The sequence below is a fragment of the Cavia porcellus genome, unplaced genomic scaffold, assembly GCF_034190915.1.
Source record: "Cavia porcellus strain 051 isolate PalLab524CR breed Dunkin Hartley unplaced genomic scaffold, mCavPor4.1 scaffold_1, whole genome shotgun sequence".
Lineage (NCBI taxonomy): Eukaryota > Metazoa > Chordata > Mammalia > Rodentia > Caviidae > Cavia > Cavia porcellus.
The window spans coordinates 108,876,315-108,903,939 of record NW_026947484.1 but is presented as its reverse complement, the minus strand read 5'-3'; the positions used below and the strand labels follow the sequence as shown (position 1 = coordinate 108,903,939).

Genomic DNA, 27,625 nt, shown 5'->3' with positions numbered 1-27,625 from the left:
TAAGTCCTTGGGCAAGTAAGTCATAAACATCTTGGAGTAGAACTTGATTCATCAGTAAACCTGCAATAATTGTGCTTCCTAAGATGGTTTACACAAAGCAAAATCATGATTCACATACAGGGCCTGGCAAAACCCCTCACACATAGTAGGTGACTAATTAATGCTAGTTCTCCTGCTCGCATTGATCCTGTTTCTACAAACTCTGGCCCGCTGGTCTCTCCCCACCTCCCCTCTGGGTGCCAGAACGCTCTGCCAGCCACTCCTTTCCCCTGCCTGCTGACGGGCCAGGTGCTCCCTCCCTCCTCCCTCCTCCCGCCCTCTTCCCCTGGGCCCTGCTCCCTGCCCTCCTGTGCAGCCAGGGCAGCAAGGACGGCACCAAGGGAGCTGCCCCATGGACAGGACCCCACAAAGACACCACCGAACTTCGAGGGGTAAGAGGCCCATGGCCCTGAAGACAGGTGGAAGGGACAGCCAGGAGGCTCAGAGGACGGGACAGATAGGCCGGGATGGGTGAGAAATGAGGGAGGGGGGTGAGTGGGCATGGAAATGGCCAAGATGAGACTTGATGGAACAGGAAGGAAAAGCAGGAGGAGGGGCCAGAGAAGCAAGAAGAGGAAGAAACAGGAAAAGGGGAGTAACAGGAACTTGTCAAGGGAAAAGAAAGGGGAGGCTGAAGAAGGCTGGGAGCAGGCAGCAGAGAGCAGGTGAGGGAAGCTTGATGGAGGAGGGCTCAGGATGGGACTGGCCCTCTCCGCTGTGAGTGGCCCTAGCAGCTCAGGTCCCAGTCTGGGAGCTTGGCCATGCTACCCTCTGTTCATTCCCCAGGGGAGGAACCCGGCCTGCTTCTCAGGACCGGGGTGGGGGAACAACCACACCCTGTCAGCTGCCCATGCCCACGAGCCTCACACTTTCCTTCCCACAGGCCCAGAACACTGGGCTTTCATTTCGGCAGAGAACGTAGGGCACCGGGCCAAGAGTAGTGAGGGACAGAGTCAAGCTGCCTTTGGCCCTGTCAATGGACTACACAGCAACCCCTCAGAGCTGGGTCCCCAGCCACATGCTTGGTCAGCTTCGAGCACCCAGACAGAGTGTGAGTGCTAATGCGATGCAGTGCCACAGCTACCTGGGGAGGAGGGAAGCATCCCCAGCAGGACTGCTTTGAGGTGCCAGGCTGGAGGCTGGAGAGGGGTGCCATGTCAGGGAGGAAGCGGAGTGGGACTAGGATAAGGGGGTGGGGGAGCCACACCCTCTGGGCAGACCTTCCCCCCGCACCACAAGTCCAGGCCACCAGGCTGGTGGCCACCATGGTAGCCCAGAGGTGAAGGCCGGCTGTGGGAACATCCCCTGGGCAGAGTGACTACGAACATAGAGGACAGAACAGTGCTGGGAATGGGTGGGAGCCAGGCCGGAGGCAAAAAGTAACAAAAGAACCAAGCCAGAGCTTAGGGAAGTTACAAGCAGGGTCCAAGGTCTTTCTGGGACAAAAGACTGGACTTGTGCTCCGTGAGGACTGCTCTGTGGGTGCCAGAAATATACAGAAGGGTGGCAGAGGATGGCTCGTCCCAGAGGATCCCTTGTGAGGCCTTTCAGAAGTAGGTGAATATGAGAAGGAACTGCCTCTCCTCAACCATACGCTAGCTGAGGCCTTCCCCGCAGCTGCTCCTTCAGAGGCCCCAGCGTCCTGGCTAACCCCCATCAACCCACCTGCGCTCCCTCGTGCCTGGTCTCCACCCAGACCCAGCCACCAGCAGGGCGGCAGCAGCAGCAGCAGCAGCAGCAGCAGAGACAGGATTCTCCCCTGCAGGCTGGAGGGCCGAGGAACCTGGGTCAGTGGAAGTCAAAAAGGGATCTTCATTTACAGCTGTCGCCTGCTTGCCCTCCAAATATCCCCTCTGCACTCTGCCAGTGCCACATCCCTGGTGCTCCTGACACTTTCCTCCCTATAGGTCCAGAAATGCGGGCTTTCATTTGGGCAGATATGACGCCAAGTGATTTCATTCCCCTTAGAGATTTATCTCTGGAGCAGAACGTTTCTGATGCACCTCTAATGTGCCCAAGGAGGGTCCTGGGAACAGCAAGGTGACCCTGACAGGCACAATCCCTGCTTCCCAAGTGCTTACCTTCTAGTAGGGAAGATCCATTTCTTTCTTTCTTTCTTTCTTTTTTTTTTTTTTTTTTATTGGTATCAGGATCGAACTCACGACCACGCGCTTATGCTGCTGAGTTAAATCTCCAGCTCCTAATGTTTACTAATTACTTATATTTTACTATTTCTTTTTTTTTTTTTTTTTTTGGTCCTGGGAATTGAACTTATGATCTAGTGCTTGCCAAGCAGGCACTCATGCCGCTGAGCTAAATCCTCGGCCCTAGATCTATTTCGTAGATGATGGTGCAGTTATGGCACTTAGGTCATGTGGTAAGGACCAGGAAATTCAGCAGAAGGTGCTGAGGATGTGAACACCAGGGCAGGGAGTGAGCATGGGTGGTTTCTCCAAAGAAGAGACATAATCAAAGGTCTGGAAGCTGGAGAAAAGCTGAGGCTGGATCAGGTGTGCGGGAAGGAAGGGCACTGGAAGCAAAAGGAGCAATGTGGGGAAGTCCTGCAGGCAGTGAGAAGCCAGGGACTCTGAGGACTTGGATGAGGGCCAAGGTGGCTGAAGATCAGAGTAGAGAGGGCACCGTAGAGGGCGGCTCAGCTTCTCCTCAGATGCCAGGCTCTGCTGGGAAGGAGAAGGGTGAGATGGGGTCCTGTGAATAGGGTGAGTGTCTTGGCCCCTTAGGTCTTCAACTTTTGGCCCCTAATACCCCTTCTTTTCTTTACAGAGCTGCTGACTGCAAAGAAGACCCACATCTGTGAGTAGGAAATGGTGGGCAAGAAGTGTACAGGGTGTGAGGTATGGCAAGGAACCAGCAAGGGCTCGCTCAACAAGGTTCCAAAGGAAGAAAAGCAGGAGCTGGATATAGATAACGGGGATGAAGACAGCCTGCAGAGAGGCTGAGGAAAAGAAAGGAAGGGTGAGGAACCCACCGGCAGGGGCAAAGGGAGGGGATAAAGAAGCCTAGAGGAAAGCCAGGCGTGGTGATGCACTCCTGTAATCCCAGCACTTGGGAGGCTGAGGTAGGAGAATCGTTTGCAAATTCAAGACCAGCCTGGACTACAAAGTGAGCCAAAGGCCAGCCTGAACTGCACAGTGAGACCCTGCCTCAAACCACACGCCTCCCCCGCCCCCAAAAAAAGACTAGAGATCATAAGGGAGCATTACAAAAAACCAAGCAGGGCAGGCCGCACTTCTCTGTCACTAAGAGACAGGAGAGGTGGGAGGCAGGGCAGCCTCAGGAACTCAGCCCTGCAGGCCTGGGAGGCCCCAGGCTGCCCAGGTTGTGTGGCGACAGAGGAAGGTTTGGTGTTCATCTCTGTGGTTAACACATCATGAGGTATGATTAGGCCTGGAGTCAGGCTGTACAGGATGGGACATCAGGAAAGGATTTGTCTCTGCAGAAGACTGAATCCGCAGGGAACCAGGGGCCCAGGAAGCCTAGACCACAGCATGCAAAAAGGAGGCTGGGTATCAGGAAGGACTCCCCAGGGGCATCAGTGATTATGCCTTCTCTCTAGGGGCCTCTCAGCACATCAGCTCTACTCTCCTTGTGGGAGAGCCTTCCCACCAACACACACCCTCCCCACCTCAGCGCCCAAAACCCATACCCAGCAGGGCCAAGCAGGTTTTCAGCAACCTGAGAGTACATTCAAAAGGCTCCTGTGGCCACCTGGAACTGATGACACTTTCTAGGGTAGGAGAGGCCCCCTCTCTTTCTCTAAGGTGCTCCTGATTACCTACCAGCTACTCCTGAGCTCCCACTGCCAAAATCATTGCAGGACTTCCTGTACCAGGCAAAGCCATTTCCAGGGCCAGGCCCCAACCTCGTCCCTAAGCTGGGCAGATGGAGGCTGGGGACCACCTAGGATGTGACGTTCCCCTAGGTAGAGGGTGCTTTGCTCAGCACAATCCTGATTATGCCTTGCCTGCCCGCCACTAGCCACAGCGCCCCACGGAAATGCTGAGCAGGGCCCCTGGGGGAAAACGGGTCACACTGACGTGAGTCTGCTGAAAGAGGGGGTCAAGGACCATGTGTGGGAGGGTGGAAAGGGGAGAGTTTTGGAGCAGTGGGAACTGGAAGTGCCCAGCCCCATTCCGGCCCTCGATCCCTTACCACTGAAACTTCAGCTAGAGCTCCTAGCCCCGTCACAACCCTCCCTCTCACCCGTCCTTGGAACCACCTCTGCAGCCCCCATCCAGTGTCATTATGAGGATCCAGGCCAGTGAGAAAAGCCAGCAGCTAACTGAAGAGCTGCTAGACTTCCAGCAAGATCAGAGACCTCTTAGGAAGTTTGGTCAGATAATTGAGATACTAAGCTTCCCCAGGCCAAAAGTCCCAAGAAGGAAGTCCAAAATGAGGAACTCACAAAGATGCCCAGACAAGAGGGGGCCTGATTACTGAGGGACCCTAAAGAGAGAGCCCCAAGGCTGAAGTACCCTATAGAGCACATAAAAGACTGACAGGGTCTCTGAATGACCCATCAGCAGCAACTTCCATTCCAAGAAAATCTACAGAGCACCTTTTACAGCCCCAGACTTCCCAGGCTGACACCTTCAAAAGCAGACTTGAACCAGAGAAAACTTCCTGTCCCTGAGGTGGGATCCAGGGCCAAGGTGCCTGGCCTTAAAACTTGACTCTACCATTTACTAGCTGTGTGACTTTGAGCAAGTTTCTTAACCAATCTGGGTCTCACTTTCCTTGTCTTTGAAATGGACACAATGGTATCTACCTCCTGAATTATTTTGCAAGGATTAGATGGTCCATGTAAACTATGTAGAACCACTTCTGGCACATATTAGGCACTATTATGACACTGAGCATGATGACAATAGGAGGATTATCATTATCTGCATTCCAATTTTAGAAGTTTTTCTCCTAAGGAGGTTTATGATGGATACTACAGATTCTGGGTATTTGCCTGAATGATCATTACAGCTGCTATTATTTTCAGGTTTCCTTCCCTAAGCCAAGGTATACCTCATGTGTGTAGGGAGGAGTGTGTGTCTGTGTGTGTGTGTGTGTGTGTGTGTGTGTGTGTGTATGCGCACGCATGTGTTTGTGTGATAAACAGCTTCCCGGAGCACTGGCACTGGACATGACTGCTGGCAGTCTATGAGATCTCAGGTGGCATGTGTTACCACCACCCCAAGCAGACATCCTCTGACTTACCTCAGAAACATCCCTGTCCCTGGAGTCACCTGGCAGAGAGAGTTAGGCTTGAGGTCCTCAGGGAAGGGGGAAGAGGGGCCTGGCCCCAGGCTCTTGCAAGCTCCACTTGGGCAAGAACTACCCTTGGCAAGTGGAAACAGCTTTGACCGAGCGTGGCTGTCGCATGTGGTTTTGGAATTTTCCAACGCCCCCTACGATTGGTTGCCCCACCCCTCACACCCTGCCTCGGGTCCAGATTGGTTATATGGGATGCCTGTCATCCTACCAGCTGCACCCCTGAGAGGGGTAGAAGGGGGGGTTGTCACTTGGCCACCTGTGTGGTGCAGAGCTTAGACCCCCCCTGCCCAGAAGCACTGGGGGAGAGCTAGGTGCAGAGCTGCAGGCTGAGGTGCTGCTGAGAGGGCCTGGCCCCTATCTTTGCTGCCGGCTGTGCCCATCCGAGGACCACCCCTGCTGAGGAAGGGAAGCCAAGGCTGGCAAAGCCAAGGCTCAGTCATGAGAAGTAAGTGCATGGGGCCACCTGGGCGTGGGGAAGCCTGGGTCTGTCATCATCCCTGCACCCTCTGGATAGGAGGGGTATCTTGGGAACAGTATGAACCAAGCTGAGGGTGCCTCCCTGGCAGGGTGTGTCCCAGTCAAGGTCAAGATCTGATAGGAAATGGGTGGAGCAGATGGGGACTCTGGCCCCCCAGGCGTTCAGCATCGGAGGCGAAAGAACTGTTAAGGAACTTCTTGGTTCTGTCCAAGAATATCGGAGTTGTCCAGCCCCTCCTTTGACAAGAACAGACTGAGACCCAAGGAAGGGGAGTGTTCACCCAAGAGTGAACACAGCTGCCAGCTGAAGGAGGTCAGTCCTTACCAGGGCCTCTGAACTTGCTCTCTTGGCTCCTATCAAAGCGCTTCTCTCTGTGTACTTGTGTAGGGCAGAAAAGGAGGCCAGAGGGGCTGCCATGGACAGTAAGAGTAAACTGAGATCAGCAGGCAGCAGGGGTCACAAAACCCAGCCTGTAGGCCTCAGACCCATCATGCTTTCTGCCCACCCAGAGACAGAACTAAGTGTAATCTAGCCAGGAGCAGTGCGTGAGTGTGTGAGTGTGTGTGTGTGTGTGTGTGTGTGTGTGTGTGTGTGTTCTTCCAGGTTTAGCCACCCATTTGATGGAGGGGTCAGGGAAACAGGTCAAGGTACTGGGAATGGGAGTAGAAAGCCCTCAGCCTCTCTTCCTGGTCTACGGCCACAGCCAACAGTGGCTGGGCGATGTCTGGGTCCCTGTGTCTTCACATGAGCAAGGGTGGGCAGATTGGACCGTGCCCTGTACTCACACAAAGGAAGCTAGAGAATCCATCAGAGTACAGGGTGAAGGAGGAAAAGGGAAGTCTGTGTCCCTGTGGCCTGAGGCAGCCTTAGCTTTCACCTGGGGTCTTCCCACAAGCCACAGTAGGAAGGTCGTATGAGGTCCTGGAAAGACCCACGAACTTAGTCTAACGACCAATTTTGGTGCCACTGGTCACTGCCTAACATGTCCCCTTGGTCTCCCAGCAGAAAAAAAGAACATGGGGGTGGGGTGTTAAATTTCAAAAGAAAGTAAAATGATAACAACACCAGCTAAGCAGAGTTTCCCAGTTCCCAATTCTAGGATCAAGACCTAGTCTCTAGTCTCTTAGTCAGCCATCCTCTGAGGGGAAGGAACTGGATCAGAAAAGGAGCTCCACTGCCCTGACAAGGACCTGCAGTCCTGTGAGCAGGGCTGGGACGAAGGGGCAGGGAGCAGAGCCAAAGCCTACAGAGCAGAAGTAGGGCCCTTGGGTTCCTTTAGAACTTCTCCCCATTACAGCAAAGGTCTTTCTAGAAAATGACCCCCCGCCAAACACTTCTGCAAGTCAGCCTGGCATGCCTCAGCAAGTGGGCTTCAAGCCCTACAGGCGGGGTTTGCAGCAGCAGCTAAAGGAAGCACTTGTGCATGTCAGCATTATACCCACATCCCACCACGCACAAGGCCCACTCAGACCAGTAGAAGGTAGCAGAGGGTCTCCTTCAGTCTAGGGTCTGTGCCACTTTCCTTCTCACTTGGAAATTTCTAGCTATCTCACAGCTCCATATTTTCTAACCCTGCTTTGGATGTGCCAAGTTCGGTGTCAAAAGGGATCTGCACTGTGACACAACCGAAGGCCAAAGGCCAGACACACCGAGGGCAGAAACAGTCCACCACTTTGACCTGTTTCCCTGACCTTCCATCAAATGGGTGAATAAACCTGGAAGAACACACACACCTCCTGGCTGGATTACACTTGGTGCTAACATGAAGGCTGAGCTTAATTTCCAAGGACAGCTATGTGAAACACATAGGGAGGCAGAGGAGAGGGTGTCTAGATGGAGATAGGGATGAATAAATACCAGGAGAATCGAAACCATGGAAGTGTGAAGCTCAGAGACAGCTGAGTGCAGAGAATCACAAGTCACAGACTCAGGGAGCGGTAGAGAGAAGAAGCTGTGGGTAAAGAGGGCCCACCCCCAGGGCCATGGCCAGTGTGGCAGCAAGAGACGTGAAGACCCTGGCATGAGGCCTTCGTGGGGAGGCTGCAGACCTGGGAGTGCAAGGTCACATGCCTGCCTCTGTGGTGGCCAGTTCTTCCTGAAATCTGGTCATGACAACAAGCAGCAATGGCTGAGAAAGATCGCCAAGTCCCCAGGGCACCACACATTACACCCCAGGGCCTGACGACTTCTTCTTTCCTTATGTCTTTTCTGCACCTTTCTTTTTTTCTTCCTTCCCATTCCTACCAAAAATGCCAAATTCCTGGGGTCCAAGGCACTGGAATGTGGAGTCTTAGCTTGCCTGCACGAAACACGGAGGATACGTGTGTTGGCATTGCTGTCCCTACCAGGCTTGCTCTCCCACTCACAGGCTCTGTGCTGACTAAAAGGGACAAGGGACAGAGACTTCCCATGCTTTCTCTCCAAGAAAGGCAGCCTCTGAGTCTCACTCCTGTCCCCAGTGCCTAATCCTTTTTGAGACCAACCTCCTCTCCTCTTGCTGCTGAAACAGCAGCTCTGTGTTCCTTCCTCGCTCTGCGGTCCAAAGCCCAGAAAAAATGGAGATGTCTGTTTTGGGGGGACGCGACAGACTGCACAAGACAGGGCCTCCGAGCCACGGCAGGGGCTTCCTGGGCCTGCAGCCTCTGGAAACAGCAGAGGCAGCCGGGAAGGGAGAGCTCAGGGGAGGCTGCTGGCTATGACGTCCGGGTTCCCACTCCTCAAGAGCTTCCTCCCGGTGATTCATCCCCTCCCCCATCCACTGGTTGTTTTCACTGGGTTCTTTTGTTTCCCCTCCTTTCCCCTGTCCCAGACTGCGGGGGTGGTGGGGGCAGCAGGATGGGGTTTCGGGCAGCTGCCTGTCTTTCATGGCTTTTCAAAACCCCAGACTCTTCCCTCGCCCACCTGAGTTTTAGCTTCACTGTTTTCTCAGCTCTAGGATCTGGATGTATCAGCAGAAAATTCTCATCAGAGTTGTGGGGAGGCCCTGCCAGGGATTGGGTGGTGTCCACCCAAAGTAGGACTGAGGATCCCGCACCCTGCACCCCACACCACCTCCTGTTGTACCCTGTGGTGGCAGCCCACCACCTTGGTTTCCAGCTTTGCAGAAGCTGGGGGAACTGAGATCTGAGGAAGGAGGGAGGCTGGTGACAGATTGGGGTACACAGGGCACCCCTGGTTGGAGCTGTGGTCTCAGTGGGAAAGAGAATGGTGTAGTCTAAGAAAAGACCTGCAGTGCTCTTTCCCATTCATTCATTCGTTTGTTCTTTCTTTCATTTCTGCAAAGAAAGGCCTACTGAGAGGCAAGAAAACGCAGTCCACACCCTAAGGAGATGTAGTCTTCCTTAGGAGTACCGAGCTATGTTGGGATGGAAAAGCTGGCTGAACTCTTTCTTTCTTTCTTTCTTTCTTTCTTTTTTTTTTTTTTTTTTTGAGACAGGATCTCATTATGTAGCCCAGGTCGGCCTTGTACTCTCAGCAGTCTTCCTGCCTCAACTTCCAAAGTGCTGGGATTTCAGGCGTGCACCACTGCACCTGGCTTAGATTGGCTGCCCTTAGCTTCAGAGAAATGGGTAAAGGCAGGAGGAAGCTGGGACCACAAAGGAAAAATTACAGAAGACAAAGTATCTCTTTAGATCTTTATCCTAGATACGCATGCTGGCTTTAGTTCTGTGGGTTTTCTCCCTGAATTCCTTCCTAGCCCACCATGCTCACACGTACATTTTCCCCTGCATTCAATAAGCTTGCCTATTGCCTGTTCTTGGTACATGTGGGTATAGTATCTCATTCTCATAAGCTGAAGAGCTAGATGATGAGGGCACAGGCTCCCCAGCTACAGAAACCTGGCTTCAAATGCCACATCTGTGTCTCCCACAAGCCACTTAGTGTCTCCAGACTGTATTCACATGTATGAAATGGAGACAATCTAGTATAACCACTTCGTAAGGTTGTTGTGACAATGAAAATGTATATCAGCTGAGGATAGAGCTCAGTGGTAGAGCACTTACTTGCCTACTATGTGAAAGACATTAGGTTTAAACTTCAATATCATACAAACAAACAAAAACGTGTTTATGAATCTTGGCACTGCCAACCCCTGTCTTCAGTCAACGCCTGGGTCTGTCATTACTTCTCCTCACTCAGTATCTATTGGACAGCAGGGAGAGCTTCAGGAGGGGATGCGGACCTCAGGGTCCTCTGCCTGATGGCTCTGCACCCATGACTCAGGGTGGTTTTAGGGTTTGAGGAGCAAGATCCCCCTGCGTTGTAGCCCCTCCTCTGCTCCTACCACTTCCTCTCTGTGGCCGAGGGCACCTGGACAGGGCCCAGGGCGAGGCTCTGGATACTTTAGAAGCGCACTATCAATGAATCTCACAGCTGCAAGAGGGTGAGGTGAGAGGCTAGCGGCAGGAAAGCTTTGTCTCTACCGTATTTCTCCTCATAGGAGGTTCCAGGACAAGGCTCAGTAGGAGGACTTCCGTAATCTGAAGCAATCCAGAGGAAATTTCTTTTTGTAGGATTGCATCAAACTGAAGATTTAGAGATCACACCAGATGTTAGGGAAAAGACAAGAATGAGCCAGGCAAACTGAGTATGCAGTTTAGTGCAGGAGCATGTGCTTAGTGTATAGAAGGCGTTAGGTTCAAAGCCAGGCAATACTGATACACTCTTGTAATCCCAGCACTCTGCAGGAGGATCTCAAGCTCAAGCCCAGCCTGAGCAATTTAGTAAGATCCTGCCTCAAAATGGAAAAATAAAAAGGGAGCTGAGAACTCAAGGATACAGCTCAGTATTTAGGGCCTCAGTTCAATCCCCTGTATGGGGAGATAAGGGGAAACTGAGCTCAGAAAGAGATCAACACCACCCCATGTGAAGAACAGACTGGCTTACACAGGCAGAGAATTGCGTTTTGTTTTGTTTCTTTTTTTTCTTTTTTTTTTTTTTTTTTTTTTTTTTTTTTTTTTTTGAGGTACCAGGGATTGAACTCACAACCTCATAGTTGCCAGGCAGGCACTTATGCTGCTGAGCTAAATCCCAACTCACTGTGTAGCCCAGGATTACTCCAAACTCTCAGTGATCCTCCTGCCTCAGTCTCCTAAATGCTGGGGTTATAGGTGTGTGCTGCTTCACTTCGGCCTAGCCCTTGGGTCCAAATTCTTGCTATCACAAGTGTAGGCTGACTACCAGTCAATTTAGGCATCACCTGGGAGCTCATGAAGATGTGACTCTCAGGCCTCACCTCAGATTTCCTGAAGAGGGATCTGCGTTTTGTTTTGTTTTGTTTTGTTTTGCGTTGTTGGGAATCCACAAGGCCTTGTGTGGACTGGGCAAATGCTGTCTTACTGTGCTACATCCCAGGCCCCTAGATCTACATTTTCTCAGGATCATCAAGTTACCTTGACCAAGATGAGGTTAGAGGCCTCTCATGAGTTGGGAACTAGCACTGGACTTCTTGTGGAGAGCAGAATTGGTAGCTTTCTCCAGTCAGCCTTGGGAGAGAGTTACAGGGAGGTCTGCAGTGAGAGACAAAGGCAAGTGAGGCACAGAGATTCTCCCAAGTGAGGGCCTGGCCGCTGTGGGAGTGCACAGCTCCTGACCTTTGCTTGGCTCTGGTTCCTGGCACCAGCAGGCCCTGAGATGTTAAGTTCCTGGCAGATGAGGCTCCTAGGCAACAGTTTGAGTAATCCTGTGATTACTCAGCTCCTCCTCCCCAAGCGGGGTTCCCAGCACCTGCGTTCACCCAGACTGCAGGGTGAGTCTGAAGGGAAGGGATCTAAGGTGTTTCTCAGCTCCTCTCCAGTCCCCACCCCCACTTCTCCAGCAGGCCCCTCACCTTTCTTCTCAGCCCCCCTTCCCCAAGGCACACACTCACAGGCAGTGGTTCTCTTTGAGGTTTGGGGTGAATGACATTGAAGGGGGTGCAGGTGGTAGGGAAGGAGGGAGCAGGAGGACAAGTAGCCTGAGAGTGCTGGGGGTAGGGGAAAAGGCCAAGACACAGGCATGGGTCGTCCTGTTTCTGTGTCCTCTCCACTTCTAGGTCTGCACATTTTCTCCCATCCCAGCTCTCAGTCTCTCTAGCTCAGAGGCTGAGCAGTGATGGCTAAATTTTAAGGCCTTTTTTTGTGTGTGTGTGTGTGTGTGTGTTTTCGAGACAGGGTCTCGCTGTGCAGCACAAGCTGGCCTCAAACTCATGTTAGTCCTCCACCCTCAGCCTCCCAAGTGCTGGAACTACAGACATGCACCAACTTTTAGAGATTATAAGGTTATAAACAGCCCGCTGTGGCTGCTATAGGCCACATGCCTATAGGTTCACCACCGCAGGGCTACAGGGTCTACTCTCAGAATCACTGACTCTGCGTGCCTACCTCACTCTGTGTGCCTGCCTAGAACCATGGTTGGGGACAGTGGAAGAGGAGTTGGCCAGGTGGCTGGGATCTGAGGCTCCAGTATCCCTGAAAGACAGGTATTTGTGCAGGGGTCCTAGGTAGGCTAGAGTCATGGCGATACTGTGGTTCGGTTCCTAGGGCCAGGACCAGCAGTGGGCCAGGCATAGGGCGGGAGCTGTGTCTGGGGTCACCCGTGTGGTCAATGCACACACGCACGCGGATGTGGCTCTTGGAGAAGGGAAGAGGCAGGGAGGCCTGTGGTTGACTGCTGGGCCAGAGCCCGGGTTCCCATTGTGGCTTGGCCTAATCTCTCTCCTGCTTGCTTTTTTGGGTGACCCATGTTGGTTTCTCCCCCTCTCTGGTCTTAGGGCCACTAAAGAGAAAGATACCACAGTATAGGGGGGTGGGTGCCTGGCAAGAGCAGAATCCTTGGGGCCCATGTGCTCGTCCCAGCCTACTATGCCCACAGACTCCTCTGCTATGCCTCGGTCAGCAGAAACTGGTACACGTAGTACCCTTCCCGGCACGTTGATGTCACTTAACCACTCTGTACTACCTGCAGTCACCCCTCAAGCAGGCAATATTATTTTTACCGCCACCTCATTGCCAAGGGAACGAGGCCTGGAAAGAACGTAAGTGACTAGAAGTGCAAGGGCCCCTACACTTTGCACCCCTCTTCCAGGTATCCAATCTCTTCGACACTTCCTTAGAAAGAATGTGAAAAGCTTGCTTGGCATCTTTTCCTGAGGTGACCACAGTTTACTGGGTGGGTGTTGGACAGCAACAGTGGCTGTGCATGGGGGAAGGAAGAGAGTTCCAATGGGAGGATTTCAGACATGCATGTGCCCTGGCCCCAAAAGGAGATAGCTCTTTACTCTGACTCAGCTCAAGACTGGCCAGAGAGGATGATGGTTTGAAGATGGTGGAAACAAGATGTGGGAGCAGTAGGCAAGCCATGGCCTCCCTCTCCACCTTGCTTATGTCAGCAGGGGTCTGTCCTGGGGCTGTAGGGGAGCTCCCAGGACTATGGATTTGCTCTTCATCTCCTCTGCCCTTTTGGCAGGAGACCTGTCATAAATGAGAAGCAGCTTTGTCCCTTGGCCATTTTTTTGGCCTGCTCTATCCCAGCCTACCCACTCCAAGGGGAAGTCAGCAGGTCAATAGTGGTGGAAAAGAGACCCAAATATCTTTGTAAGTGCTGAAAACATCTGCAGTAGCCAACCCCAAGCTGTGCCTGGCTGCCTTTAAAGGACAGGCTGGAAGAAGTCCTACTGGTCACTTGAGACTCAGCAAAGAGCCATAGACATTGAAAGGGCCATGTGCACAGCACTGGGGACAGTTCAGGGGAACAATGCAGCAGACCCAGCACTCACATAAGAGAGCTGTGTGATCTGACCCTCCCTTAGGGGTGCCTAGTCTTCCATCTCTCAAGTGACCTGGTGAAAGAGATCATCTCCAGCCTCAGCCAGGTTGGTAGTCATGGTCTCTGCTCAAACAGTTGGACACAGATGCCCTCATACATTCTCTCACACACTGACGCATACAATATACAGTCAGCCCCTCTCCATGCTGGGGCTAAGGACCTCGGAACTCTGATTCTCTCCCTGGGCTCTAGGGCACCCAGAACAGCTAGTTAGTTGTTCCCTAGTCTCCTGGGTTCCATGGCCAGCTTCTTCCCAGCTCTCTGAGCCCACTCTGTGCCTATCACCTCTTGGCTCTCAGTCTCTGCTGCCCTTGGTTGAGCCTTCACTGTCTGGCTGAGGATGGCTAGAATCTCTGCCTGGCCTCCTGGGGTCTCCTGCCTGGTGCACCACATCTTCCTGCCATGCCCCATACTCTGCCCATGGGAGTGGAGACCTAGAGAGTGAGGGAGGCACAAAGGAAGCCCCAAGGCGGGAAGCAGGTGTAAAGCAGTGGGTACCCAGTGCAGGAGGGGGGCAACGGGAGCTGTTCAACTTGAAGGGCTGAGCAGGTGGCCTCTCTGCAGCTGTTCTTTTTGACTCGGTAAAGCTGGTGCAACACCAGGCTGCCCCCTCATCTATGAAACAAAAGTAACTCCTTGGAGCCTTTGCTGAGAAGGACTTGCCACTCCACTTCCTCTTCTATTTTACAGAGGGGGAGACAGCAAGATGGAGCTGGCTGGAGAAGTTGGAGACACATGCACTGTCTTGTATCTGCAGCCAGATACTTGGTGGTAGAATGTGGAAAAGCCTCCTGGGCTGACTTATTTCTCTTTGTTACTTCCAGCACAAATCGAAGTGATTCCTTGCAAAATCTGTGGAGACAAGTCATCTGGGATCCACTACGGGGTTATCACCTGTGAGGGGTGCAAGGTGAGTTGCAGGAATACATATGTGCAAATGCGCACACGTGTGTGCACACACACACGCCATCTCTTCAGATTGGAGGACAAGGGGCCAGTGAGCTCCAGACAGCAAGAGAGCTTTTCAGATGGCGAGAGTCCCTTGTCTTAAACTGGGGAAGTGATTGCAGGACAAACTACAATGACCCAAGAAATGGAGGCCAGAAAACGGAGGGTGGGCTGGAGGATGTGGAAAAGCTGAGGCTGGCCCTTGCAGACAGAGCCAGACCTGGCCTGGCCGGTAGAAGCTATCTCAGTCCCCGCAATCCCTGGGCCACCACAGGGTTTCTTCCGCCGGAGCCAGCAGTGTCATGTTGTCTACTCCTGCACTCGGCAGCAGAACTGCCCCATTGACCGCACCAGCCGCAACCGATGCCAGCACTGCCGCCTGCAAAAATGCCTGGCGTTGGGCATGTCCCGAGATGGTGAGGATAAGCGGAATTCCCTGCTGTCTCCTCAGCCTAAATCCTGCTGTGCCAGACAAGGGCTGCCCTGCTAAAATGTCCTTCCAAAGGCCTCTCCCCATTCCTTGTTTTGCCAGCCATTTCTTTTCTTTGAGGGTCACTATCGAGTCCTGAGGCTCTACCCCAACAAGCCTTTTCCCCAGGACCCCCAACCCTCTCACTGCTTCTTCCTTGGGATGAATTCTCCCACCGCCCAGCCTCTGACCCAGCTCCCGGCAAGTTCCATGGCTTTCCATCCCGTTTCATCTCCCTGCTTCAGCTCCCTCCCTAGTCCCCACTCCCATCCTAAGACCCAGCTGTGGTCCGGAGAGGGACCAGATTGCCTGAGAGAACTACCCAGCAGGCAGGGAAGTGTGGGGGCTGTGTTCCTCATGCCTTATTCACCCTCCTCACCCACCCTTCCTCATTGTCGGTCCCCCCACAGAATGAGCTGGGGTGGGAGGAGGTAATGGGGAGCCAGAAGGAGCCTGTCAGCACTTTTCAGTGCTCAAAATAACAAAGCGAAAGGAAACATGCAGGGGTACAAGGGACAGGCGGGGTGAGGGGCTGTGCCCCCACACCTGGGAGGGGGGTAGGGGGAGGAAAGGCAGGAAAGAGAGAGCAGAAGAGGATGTTCAGATGCAAGCCGCGGAGCCTGGGTTGGGCTGTGGTGAGTATCTAGGTCACCGGGAGCCTGCAGGCCTGACCACAGGGAGACCTGTGTTCTCAGCCCTTCTCTTCCTCCGGCCCTCCCAGACAGGCGTGTTGACCCCAATACAGCCCGAGGCCCCCTGACTGATGCCCCCAAACCTCAGTCTTGGGAGGCCAGAAACCCCAGCCCAGCCATGGCTGGAATTGTGCCACTATTCAAGGCTGGTTAGGAACTTAGATCATACTCAGGAGACAGAAACAGCAGGCCTGACACATACTGAAGGGAAAAAGGTGACAGGTGGTTGGAGTCTTGGGCCTAAATTCCCAAAAGTTGGCTGGGGGTGGGAAGTGTCCTGGGGCAAAGATAGAGAATCCGGGCTCGGTACTGGAGCAGCAGGTTCATCCTGTGCTGAGGCGTGTTTCTGCTAACCTTGCCCTGAACCCTGCTCTGCCTCCCAAACTCCTTCAGCTGTCAAGTTTGGCCGCATGTCCAAGAAACAGAGGGACAGCCTGCATGCAGAGGTGCAGAAGCAACTACAGCAGCAGCAGCAGCTGCAACGGGAACAAGTGGTGAAGACCCCTCCAGCAGGGGGCCATGGAGCAGACACCCTCACCTGTACCTTGGGGCTCCCTGATGGGCAGCTGCCCCTGGGTTCCTCACCTGACCTGCCTGAGGCCTCTGCCTGTCCCCCTGGCCTCCTGAGAGCCTCGGGCTCTGGGCTGTCGTATGCTCACACCTCGGCCAAAACAGAGCTCAACGGGGTCCCCTATCACCTTGAGTACAGCCCTGAGCGGGGCAAGGCTGAGAGCGCAGAGGGTGCCTGTGGCACAGGCAGCCAGCTTACTCCTGGCAGATGTGGACTTCATTTTGAGGGATCCAGGCATCCTGGGCTCGGGGAACCAAGACAGGGCCTGGACAACTACTGCAGCCCCAGTTTCTACAGCACCCCAGAAACATCATATGCCTCCCTGACAGAGATTGGTGAGCAGCTGGGGAGGCCAAGGGGTGGTGAAGATGAGGGAGGGGTTCCCACTAGCTCCCCATGTTGACTAAACACGATCCCCAAGAGTTGTAGAGATCCAGACAAGGTGCTGTTGAAGGGGGCAAAATAAGGAGGCAGGCAGCGGGGTATCCTTGTAAGGACCAGGGAAGGAGCTGCCTGAGACCAAGCAGTGCTCCTCCTCTGGCCCCAGAGCACCTAGTACAGAATGTCTGCAAGTCCTACCGAGAGACGTGTCAGCTGCGGCTAGAGGACCTGCTACGGCAGCGCACCAACCTCTTCTCCCGGGAGGAGGTGACCAGCTACCAGAGGAAGGTAAACCAGGAGCATGTGCAACAGGGAGGACCCTCCACCACTGGGGGATCAGAGCAAGTTGTCTGCAGGGAGCTGTGTGCAGGGAGAGGGGCAGGGCGTATCCAGTGGATACTGACTCCCAAAAGTGTGTGTGCCTCTGTTAAGTATGCTTTGGTGTCTGTGTGTATGTCTACAGCCTAACAGATGGGTGAAAACTTTCCCTTAGGCCTTGCCTATTAAGCTTTTTCCTGGCCTCCAACCTGTCTTGGCTTACTCTTTTCCTTCTCTATCAGTTCCAACAATGATCAGAATCCCAGAGAAAACACCTTTTCTCTACCATGCATTTATTTATTACTCTTTTAAGAATCAAACTGTAAAGGTGGCATTTATGCCTGTTTTAAAAAACACTGGTGGAGAGGTGATTGGATCAAACCCAGGGCATCATGCATGTGAGGCAGATACTCTACCATTGAGTTATATTCCCCAGCTCTTATTCTTTTTTTTTTTTTTTTCGTCCAGTACTGGGAATTGAACCCAGGACCTTCCCAGTAAGCAAAATCTCCAGCCCTTTTATTTTTAACTATTTATTTTGAGATAGGATTTTGCTAAGTTGCTAAATTGCTCAGACTGGCCTCAAACTTGCAAACCTCCATTACAGGAGTGCATCACCACACCTGGCTCTTTGTTCCTACTTTAATAAACTGGGAAATTGAGCTCAGAGGGTTTAATAGATACACTCAGCATCACAAAGCTGTGGAGTCGAAGTGAAATTCAGGTCCACCAAGCTCCAAAGTGTGTGCTGCCTCTTCTACCTTCTGTCGTGCTCTGACAATACCACCTGCTCTGAAGACATGGATTTGGCATTTCCCTTGTGTCTCTTTAGGTTATTAACACCTTGGGTATATCTTTTTGTGGGGAATATAGGCATTACATCATTTTTACAATGAGATCCAAACTGTTAGAAGGCCGAACTGTATCTCACACATTTTCCAAAAATTTCCCCGCAACAGCTAGGACAGTACCAGCAGCTGGTTGGTGCTCAGTAAATGGGATCATCAGGCAGAAATTGATCCCAGTGCAGTTATGCTAAACATGAACTTTACAAAATTTGTGGTGGTGCATATCTTATAATCCTAGTTACTCAGGAGGTGAGGCAGGAAGATAGCAAGTTCTAGGCCAGCCTGAGCAACTTGACAAGGATTTGTTTCAAAATAAAATGAGGCCAGGCATGGTGGTATACACCAGCACTCAGGAGGCTGAGGCAGGAGAGTCACTGAGTTCAAGGCCAGCCTGGGCTACAAAGTGCGTTCAAGCTTGACTGTATAGTGAAATCCTATATCAAAAGGACAAAAAATCTTTTCCCCCTGTGGCATTTCTGGGCCAGCAGGTCTGTGCAGAGCCATGGGTGCAGGTCTCTATTTTATACAGGATGGGTTTTGTTAAAGTTGTCAAGAATAAGGCCTCTTTAAGAGATACCAAGTGAAGTTTAGAAGACAAGAGGGAAAAACTGATTGCTATGCTGAGAAATGCTTGGTGATCCAGGACAAAAATAAGTACAACACACCTAAACACAAGATGATACTTTGTATAACTAACAGAGATACCATTTTTCAGATCACTTATGCCCATATTAAAGGGGATCTAATAGTCTGCGTAGCATATGTACATGAACTACCAAAATACAGTGTGAAAGTTGGCTTAATAAATTATGCTGTGTCATATTGTACTGGCCTGCTGCTGGCCCACTGGCTTCTCAGTAGGTTTGGCATGTATAAGATCTGTGAAGGCCAGGCAGAGGTAACTAGAGATGAATACACTGTGGAAAGCATTGATGGTAAACTTAGTGTCTTCACCTGCTATTTGGGTACAGGCCTTGCCAGAACTACAATTGGCAATAAAGTTTTTGGAGCTTTGAAGGGTGTTGTGGGTGGAGGTTTGTCTGTCCCTCACAGTACCGAATGATTCTCTGATTACAATTCTGAAAACAAGGAGTTCGTTCAGTGAAGAAGTACATGGGAAGCACATCATGGGTCAGAACGTCACAGGTTATATGCATTACCTGATGGAAGAAGATGAAGATGCTTACAAGACTCAGTACATAAAGAACAGTGCAACTCTGGATATGATGGAGGAGATGTATAAGAAAGCTCATGTGTAAAATGTATAAAAGAATCCAGTCTATGAAAAGAAAAAAGTTAAACAGAAGAGGTGGGACCATTCCAAAATGTACCTTGCCCTGAAAAAAGATCAGGTAGTTTAAAAGAAGGCAAGCTTCCTCAGCGCTCAGGAGCAGGCTGCTGAGAGTTAAACCAACTCTTTTATGGAGATTTTTCAGATAAAGAAGAGTAAACTTACTCATTAAAAAAAGAAAGAAGACAAAAAGTTAAATTAATTAAGTGCAGGAGTGTGGCTCAGCACACATTGGGTTTGATCCCCAGTACCCAAAAAAAAAAAAGTTGCAGTGATGGGGCTGGGCTCAGTGGTAGAATGCTAACCGAGTATGTCTGAGGCCCTGGGTTTAATCCTCAGCATTGCATAAAGAAATAAATAAATAAGCCAGGGTTGAAAATGTGACAGTTCAGAACCTGCCACCTCAGCTATTTGGCAGAGCCCTCAGGGGCTTGGAAATATCGAAAGGCCCTACAGAGAGCTACAGAGGAACCTCTTCCCCTGCAGTCTATGTGGGAGATGTGGGAGCGCTGTGCCCACCACCTCACCGAGGCCATTCAGTACGTGGTGGAGTTTGCCAAGCGGCTTTCAGGCTTCATGGAGCTCTGCCAGAATGACCAGATTGTCCTAATAAAAGCAGGTGCCTGGGGCAGGGGAGAGGATGCGGGTTGGGGGCCAACCAAATTCAGGGAGGAGGTGACACTGAGAGACGCAGAGAGTCCTGGCTTTGCTTGACACTGTCTGTATGTTTTCTCTGCCCCCTCTACAGGAGCAATGGAGGTTGTGCTGGTTAGGATGTGCCGCGCCTACAATGCTGACAACCACACAGTCTTTTTTGAAGGCAAATACGGTGGCGTGGAGCTGTTTCGAGCCTTGGGTGAGGGGCAGGGGGCAACAAGAGAGATTCTGATGCCAGCCCATGTGAAGCTTCATGCCGCAGGGTCCCCTCTTTGCAGAGCCAAGTGCCCCTCTGATCCAGACGCCAGAGGGCAGTGTCGCTGGGTACCATGGACTCCCGGCCTTGCTCACTCTAAGTCATTTCCACCCCACCAGGCTGCAGCGAGCTCATCGGCTCCATCTTTGACTTCTCCCACTCCCTAAGTGCCTTGCACTTTTCTGAGGATGAGATCGCCCTCTACACAGCCCTTGTTCTCATCAATGCCAGTGAGTGTTGCGAGGCTTGGGGACAGACCTTTCAAGTGGCAGGGGCACAGCAACAGATTGAGGAGTCTAGGCTCTTGGATGTGGTTCAGTCTGGGAGAGTGCTACAAACAGCAGAATGAGCCCCATTTAATATTGCTGTAAAATAAAAGGAATTAAAATGATGATTCAGAAGCACCCCGGAGCAGGGCAAGAACAGCAGAAGGCGGGCTGTAGATGTGAGGAGACTTGAGTGTCAGTGATTTCTTGGGAATGCACTTTGGAACCACCTGAGGAGCCTTAAAAACTATTGCTGCTTGGGTCCCTACTCCAGAGATTCTGGTGTAATGGATCAGGATGCACCAGAATTTACAGCAACCACCCAGGCCACCTTTGAGAATCACTGCCCTGAGTGAGCTCATTTTGAGGTGACTTGCCTGCAGTGACAATCTGCCCTGGAATGGGCTGGGCAGAGCCAGCAGAACCCAAGGAAGTGGGCCTGCCTGCTAACCTGAATTTGTAGATAAGCAGAATCAGTCTTCTGGGCTTTAACAATAAGAGACCTAAATGTGCCACTGGATCTGGAAATAAAGACTTTAAAGATGACCTTCAAGGGGCTGGGGGTTTAGTTCTGTGGCATAACTGTCTGTTTAGCAAATGTGAGATCATGAGTTCAATCCCCATCACAAAAAAAAAAGGTGGCCTTCAAATATTTTAGGGAATCAAGGCAAAAATTAGTTTGGGTGTTTAAGTTGGCCAGACTGCTGCAGAAGCCCCAGAAAGGGCCTGCCTGGCTTCAGGAGGCCATTTCTACCTGGAGCCATTCTCCTAAGAGTAGGGGAAACTTTCTTCCAACCCCATGGAAGACATGACAGAATCCCAGTTCCTAGCATCAAAAGGGTTATGTGAAGCACAAGGTTACCAGGGAGGAGGTAGCTTGGTGTTAAGAGGTTAGAAGCTGCTGTTCCTTTCGTTTCTCCTCAATTTCCTTTATAGACAGCTGGCCAAACCCAAGAGGTTCACACACACACACACTCTCAACTGGAAAGGCCTCTTCAGCACAGGTCCCCAGAAGGATCAATTGTCCCCCTTTTCAGTTTTTCTTTCCTCTCTCTCTCTCTCTCTCTCTCTCTCTCTCTCTCTCTCTCTCTCTCTTTTTTTACTGGAAATGAGTGTCCTTGTTCCTCTTCTCACTCTGGTCCCATCTCCTCCTTCAGACCGGCCAGGGCTCCAGGAAAAAAGGAAAGTAGAACAGCTGCAGTACAGCCTGGAGCTGGCCTTTCATCATCATCTCTGCAAGACTCACCGCCAAGACATCCTGGCAAAGGTAGGAGCGGCCCTGTGGTAGGACAGCCAGGCCCCATGCCAGGTCTGTGACATCAGGGCTCGTGATGCTGGGACCAGGGCTCTGGGTGCAGAGTGTTGGAGGGCTGCAGGATGTCAGTGAGGTGGCACTAGCAATGGGAACTGTGGGGATGAGCAGCTCCTTTCGTGTGCATAGAGATGGAAAGTTAGAGAGCCTGGAATTGGAAGGCACCCCTGGGGAACAATTCAGTTTAATATAGCCAACACTTAGCCAGCACCTGCCTATACAAGGCACTGTGGAAAGATACAGAAACTCATTTTTGCCACCACCTACCGATTTTAATCTGGTACAAACAGTCTCATGTACCTTGTGGTATAACTTTATATTAAGTGTGATCTGTGCTATTATAATAATGTGATTAACAAAGTGCTTTCACTGCTGTATACTCTTGTCCTCATGGCACCCCAGCCAATAGAATAAATGGTAAAATTTCCCTGCTGTCCAGGGCATTATAGTACATGCCTACAATTCCCAGCACTCTGGGAGGTTGAGTCAGGAGGCGGTTCAAATGCAGCCTAGGCACTCAATGTAGCAAGACCCCATCTCAAAATAGAAAATTTAAAAAGACTGGGGATGTTGCTCAGTGCAAAGGCCCTGGGTTCAGTCCTTGGTATCATTTTTAAAAATTCCTTGTAGCAATAAGGAGACTTATATGACTTGTTTATGTGATTCATTAAGTGATAAATGTAAATTTTAGTCCTGGTTCTCTTTCTACCATATCCCCATACACCCAATACCCATACCCAAGATTTTTCCAAAATCTTTTACAGGCAAAGAACAAGGTATTCAAGACAATTTGACAGTAAAAGAGGTCATAAAGACTTCCTAGAGAGGTGCCATTTAAACAAGCCATGAAAGACAGAAGGTTTAATCAACATCCGTGAGGAGACAGGTGTCCAGACTTAGGGAATGATGTGAATAGAAAGGAGGCAAAAACCCCAGTTTTTGGGCACAGTGAGCTGGGCATAGTGGCGCACTCCCGTAATCCCAGCACTTGGGAGGCTGAGGCAGGCAGATTATGGCAAGTTCGAGACCAGCCTGAGCTACAAAGTAAGCCCAAGGCCAGGCTGAAATGCAGAGTGAGACCCTGTCTTAAAAAGACCAAAAAAAGGGGGCTGGGGATTTAGCTCAGCGGCATAAGCACCTGCCTTCCAAGCAGGCAGTCATGAGTTCGATCCCTGGTGCCGATAAAAATGAAAAAGACAAAAAAAAAAAAAAAAAAAAAAAACCTGGGCATAGTGGTGCACACTTAACAATTCCAGCACTCAGAAGGCAGAGGCAGGAGGATCACCATGAGTTCAAGTCCAGCCTGGACGCCATAGTAAGACCCTGCTTCAAAATAAATACATACGTACATACCAAGAAGGAACTAAAATAATGTACTTATGGCCAGGTGTGGTGGCCCCTATCTGAATCTCAACACTCTGTAGGCTGAGGTATGGGGATTACAAGTTGAAGCAATTTAGCAAGACCTACCTGAAAACAAAAAAAAAATTTTAAAAGACCGAGGAGGTAGATCAGTGCAAAGACCTTGAGTTCAAGCCCTAGTACCAGTAATAATAATGTCACTAACAATAATGCTCATATGGAGAATGTTCACAGTACCTTTGACTAAAGGATGAGATCAGAAGCCGGGATATGTTGATGATGTAGAAGAGTAGCAAAACTCAGGTATGAAAATTAAGTCAGAACAAAGTCAAGGAGGACTTTCAGTACCACATGCAAGAGTTATGCCTTTCTTTCTAGGCAATGGGGAGCCCTGAGGACTGGAGGAATGATATAATCAGAGTATTACTTGGTCAATTTACTTTGGAGCCAGTATGAAGGAACCATCTATGTAATCAAGGGGCCCCTTGCTAAGTGCCATGTACAGGGCTAGCATTCCACAGATAGAAATGACCTTAGAAGAAGAGCGATGACTTTAAATAGCTTCTGCCTGAAAGAACTTGAACTTTAATCTATTACAAGATAGATTAAAAGAAGATACTGTAACCTGAAATGCTAATGTGGTTGGATTCACTTTTGAAACACAATGCCCACCCCAGCAGATAGCTATGGGGTGACCATAGCTGTCTGCTCTCCTTTGGTCCATTAGCAAAGTCTCCTGCCTGGACCCCTATTCCACCCTTTTCTGCGCCATTGCAGCCACACAGCACCTGCTCAGCACCCATGATGGCCTAATTTGGAGGGCGGATCCATCATATCCTAGTCTGGTTCTCCACCCTGTAGAGACCTGTCATGCTGAGATGCAAACCTACAGTCTTGTCATGGCCAACCAGACTCAGGAGAGAACCCTGGGTTGTTTTTTTTCCTCACCTCACCCTCTGCTGCCTTGTTTCAGCTAATTTTTCTTGTTGCTGTGACAAAATACCCAATACCCAAAGTTAAAGGAGGAAAGATTAACTATGCTCACGGTCTGTAGAGGTTTCTGTTCATAGTCAGCTGGCTTCAAGGCAGAGTGGCATGGTAGTGGGACATCACAGAAGAGAAATAGTTCATAGCAGGCAGAAGGCAGCAAGCTCCAAGTGACCAGCAGCAGCCCTCTTTTCTGTCCCTTATATCTTATCCAGGCTACCCACCCTTAGGAGGGATAGCACTAACACCCAGGGCTCTGCCAAACCAATCAGTGAACTAATTCAGTAATCACACACCTTTAATCTCAGCATCATACACTTTAGATCCAGCCACCTCCAAATGCCCTACCTATAACTGCATGAGGCTTTGGAGTACATATAGATATAGGCCATAACGCACCCCTTCATCATTCATTCCAACCATCCTGGCCTCCTTGCTGTCCCTTGAGCCCATTAATTAAGCCCAGTTGAATCCCAGGAATATTTATACCTGTGAGGAGGCTTTCTCCTAGCTTTTTGTGTTTTGGGTTTTCAGAGTAGGGGGGACTTTTTGAGACAGGGTTTTGTTATGCAGTTCAGGCTGGCCTAGAACTCACTTTGTTGCCCAGGCTAGCCTAGAACTTGTGGTGATCTTCCTGCCTCAGCTTCCTGAGTGCTGGGATTACAGGCATGTGCCACCACACCCATCCCCAGTTTCTGAATGGCTTACTCTATCATTCAAAAACCCTAACCAGTTACCCCACACAATAAGCCCTTTACCCTTCACCCTGAATTAGTTTCCTGTAAAGGATTCATTCAGTGCATCATGTGCAGTCATGTGCTGCTTCCTGACAAATGTTACCTCCTTGCAATGTGACCTCATGGAGTATACAGCTAAAACAGCTAACAATATAATCTGATGTATGTTATTCGTCATTTCCTGAAATACTGTTAGGTGGCATTTAGCTGCATTTATTTTCTGGATTCCTCACTGGAATAGAAATTTAATAAAAGCAGAGATCTTATCTCATCACAGTCTATCACATTGCCCAGTCCAGGTTCATAGTTTCTCAACAAATATTTGTTGAATCAATGAATGAAGCTATATAAATAGTAGACCAGACAAACTCAATAAAGTAGTAGATGCAAAACATAATGAATTTAAGAGCTATGAAGGGGTTACCATGCTTCTGGCTCTCTTCTGTCACCTTCCTAGAAAACTAAACTGCAATAGGGAGGTAATAGGTGGAGAGAGGTATTTTTAAGCCTCACTTGGTCATACAGGATAGTAGGAGATAAATTGTATTTTCACCCTTTCTCCCATAAGGTGTCCCTGCCTATCTCCATATGGGTTTCTGTGCTTTTTTTTTTTTTTTTTTTTTCTTTTTCAGTGCTGGTTGATTGAACCCAGAACCACATAAATACTAAGGAAGAACTGTAACTGACCTACATGCCCACTCCTTTTACCATTTTATTTTGAGCCAGCATCTCATTAAATTGCCTGGGTTAGCCTGGAATTTGTAAACCTCCCGCACCATCTCCTGAGGAGCTGGGATCATGGGTGCGCACCCGTGCCTGGCTTTGGCCTATGCCCTTTCCACTTCCCCTCTGGCTGGTGGGGTAGGTTTACTACTTGTAGTTTAGGCGATTGCTTGAAAGGCTGTTTAGTTCGAACAGTGCTTGAGCATTTGCAATGCACCAAGCACTGTGATGTCTATAAAACATACACAGTCAGACAGGCAGACTTTACCTAAGGAGCTTACATGTAGCCTGGAAAGATATAAGCAGGATCTTTTTCCTACAGTATAGTAAGTGTTCTGCAGAGGGAAGCCCAAAGAAATTCTTTAATCCAGACAGTAGATGGGGGACCTAGGGGAATATTCCCAAGGGAAATGATATTTGGAGTGGGAATTAGCCAAGCAAGGAAGAGTTAGAAAGGTATTCCAGATGAGGGGAACAGCACGAACAAAGACAAGGCTGCAAACAGCGTTTGTTTCAGGAGTAGCAGGAACATGAGACGCTGGGGCTTGTTCACTCAAGACACATTCACCTATTTCATGTCACCTGTCACTTATCAGCTTCCTGGACACGTGCATACTTCTACCCAGGGGATTCAGGGACCCCAAAGTGCCTCGCAGGTAGGGAGAAAGTAAGGAGGGTCATGCTGGGAGAGCACCAAATTACTGACCTTCCTTCTGCATTAACCCATCTCCAGCTGCCGCCCAAGGGGAAGCTGCGGAGCCTGTGCAGCCAGCATGTGGAGAAGCTGCAAGTCTTCCAGCACCTCCACCCCATCGTGGTCCAAGCCGCCTTCCCACCACTCTACAAGGAACTCTTCGGCACTGAAATCGAGTCCCCGGAGGGGCTGTCCAAGTGACCTGGAAGAGGGAGGCCTTTTCTCTGTCTTTGGCACTCTGGCCACCTTCCAGGACCCTGTTCTACCCTCAGCCCACCCTCATTCCTTCCCCATACCTTTTGCAGGGTGGTTCCCACCTGTTCTCTGGGAGTGAGCAAATGCTGAGATCAGTTCTCAGACACAGACTTGCCTGGTAGGGGACAATAGCCAGAGTGCAGCAATGGAGGAAAGCTATCTCCAGCCTCAGCCTCCTCTGTCTCCTTCCCCACAGCCTCCACCTCGGCTTGTATGACTGTGGAATGGGTGGGATCTAAGGACCTCTAAGAGGACCAAAGTTTCCTCAAGAAAACAAGAAAATCCAGGTCACCCTGAATGAAGAGAACTCAACTCTGGGCTCAGAAGCAAAGAACAGGCCTTTGAAATACCTCACTGTACTTCCCCATGCTCTTTGGCTGGGGGAAGATAAATCAAGCTCAGAAACTAGTGGCAAGACCCCAGAAGGACCTAGATATAACATGAATCTGGATCCTTAGAATTTTAAGCCTCGTTCCTCTTCTCAGTTCAGCAAAAATGTTGCTGGGCACCTGCCTCTTTCCTGGGGTCTAAACATGGGATACGTGGAGCACAGTGAGGGAATGTGGGTGAGGGACAGGGTAACTGTTTTAAAGGATGGTTTGGATGAGGATGATTTGGACGAGAGAGGGCAAAATGGAGGTCAAAGACATGACAGGCAGATACAGAGTTGGAACTCAAACTTCTTACAGGCACTTTAAAAACAAATTTCAGGAGTTAGCACAAATCTGAACAGAGACACACTTCACATACAGGTGAAAAGCATGCAAACTCAACCTGCAAGTTTTATAGACACTTATGATATGACCTAATCACTCACCCTTGAAGTCACAGCTCAGAAAATCATAGTGACTGAAGGAAGAAACTCAATGTGTATGGTGGCTCATGCCTGTAATCCTGATGTTCAGGAGGATCACTGTGAGCTGGAGGCCAGCCTGGGCTACAAAATAAGTTCAAGCCAGCCTGCACCGCAGAGCAAGACCCTGTCTCAAAAAGACAAAAACAAAACAAAACACCCTCAATGCTGAGTTCCAGGAACATTTCCACGGTGCTCCAGCCCTCCAGTCTTAGGGGGGTTATCCTAATCCCATCCTGGCTCCAGCTGTCTTCTATCATAAGAACACCAGGACATGCAGAGAGGGCTGGGCTGGGGTCAGCCCAAAGGCTGTGACAAAGCCAGGAATATTTGCTTGGCTCTGGCATCCAGCACTGCTCTCACAATGGAGACAGGAATGCCTTGTTATTCCACCAC

General features: G+C 50.5%; 1 protein-coding gene and 1 pseudogene across 3 annotated transcripts; both read left to right on the top strand.

The window, feature by feature from the left end:
• Positions 1 to 273: 273 nt before the first annotated feature.
• Positions 274 to 26,836, top strand: Rorc (RAR related orphan receptor C). Of its 3 annotated transcripts, none has more exons than XM_013143146.3 (11): positions 274 to 431; positions 2,824 to 2,853; positions 14,434 to 14,519; positions 14,832 to 14,973; positions 16,112 to 16,624; positions 16,837 to 16,958; positions 19,614 to 19,746; positions 19,876 to 19,947; positions 20,160 to 20,270; positions 21,464 to 21,573; positions 26,161 to 26,836. In XM_013143146.3, the coding sequence occupies exons 1-11, from the start codon at positions 392 to 394 to the stop codon at positions 26,320 to 26,322; spliced, it is 1,521 nt and encodes a 506-aa protein (XP_012998600.1). In that variant the 5' UTR covers positions 274 to 391; the 3' UTR covers positions 26,323 to 26,836. The 3 variants fall into 3 exon arrangements, with proteins under 3 accessions (XP_012998600.1, XP_012998599.1, XP_063109611.1); XM_013143145.3 differs by having other exon boundaries at positions 19,876 to 19,983; XM_063253541.1 differs by lacking the exons at positions 274 to 431; positions 2,824 to 2,853 and adding an exon at positions 2,997 to 3,015 and having other exon boundaries at positions 19,876 to 19,983.
• LOC100717327 (large ribosomal subunit protein uL18-like) lies at positions 16,970 to 19,607 on the top strand (annotated as a pseudogene).
• Positions 26,837 to 27,625: the final 789 nt, after the last annotated feature.

Bases quoted from the DNA above. Each gene is read 5' to 3' on its own strand.
- Rorc (XM_013143145.3), top strand. From the start codon at position 392: ATGGACAGGACCCCACAAAGACACCACCGAACTTCGAGGG. The intron at 19,747-19,875 runs GTGCCTGGGGCA...CCCCCTCTACAG, and splicing joins GATTGTCCTAATAAAAGCAG to GAGCAATGGAGGTTGTGCTG. The intron at 20,271-21,463 runs GTGAGTGTTGCG...CTCCTCCTTCAG, and splicing joins CCTTGTTCTCATCAATGCCA to ACCGGCCAGGGCTCCAGGAA.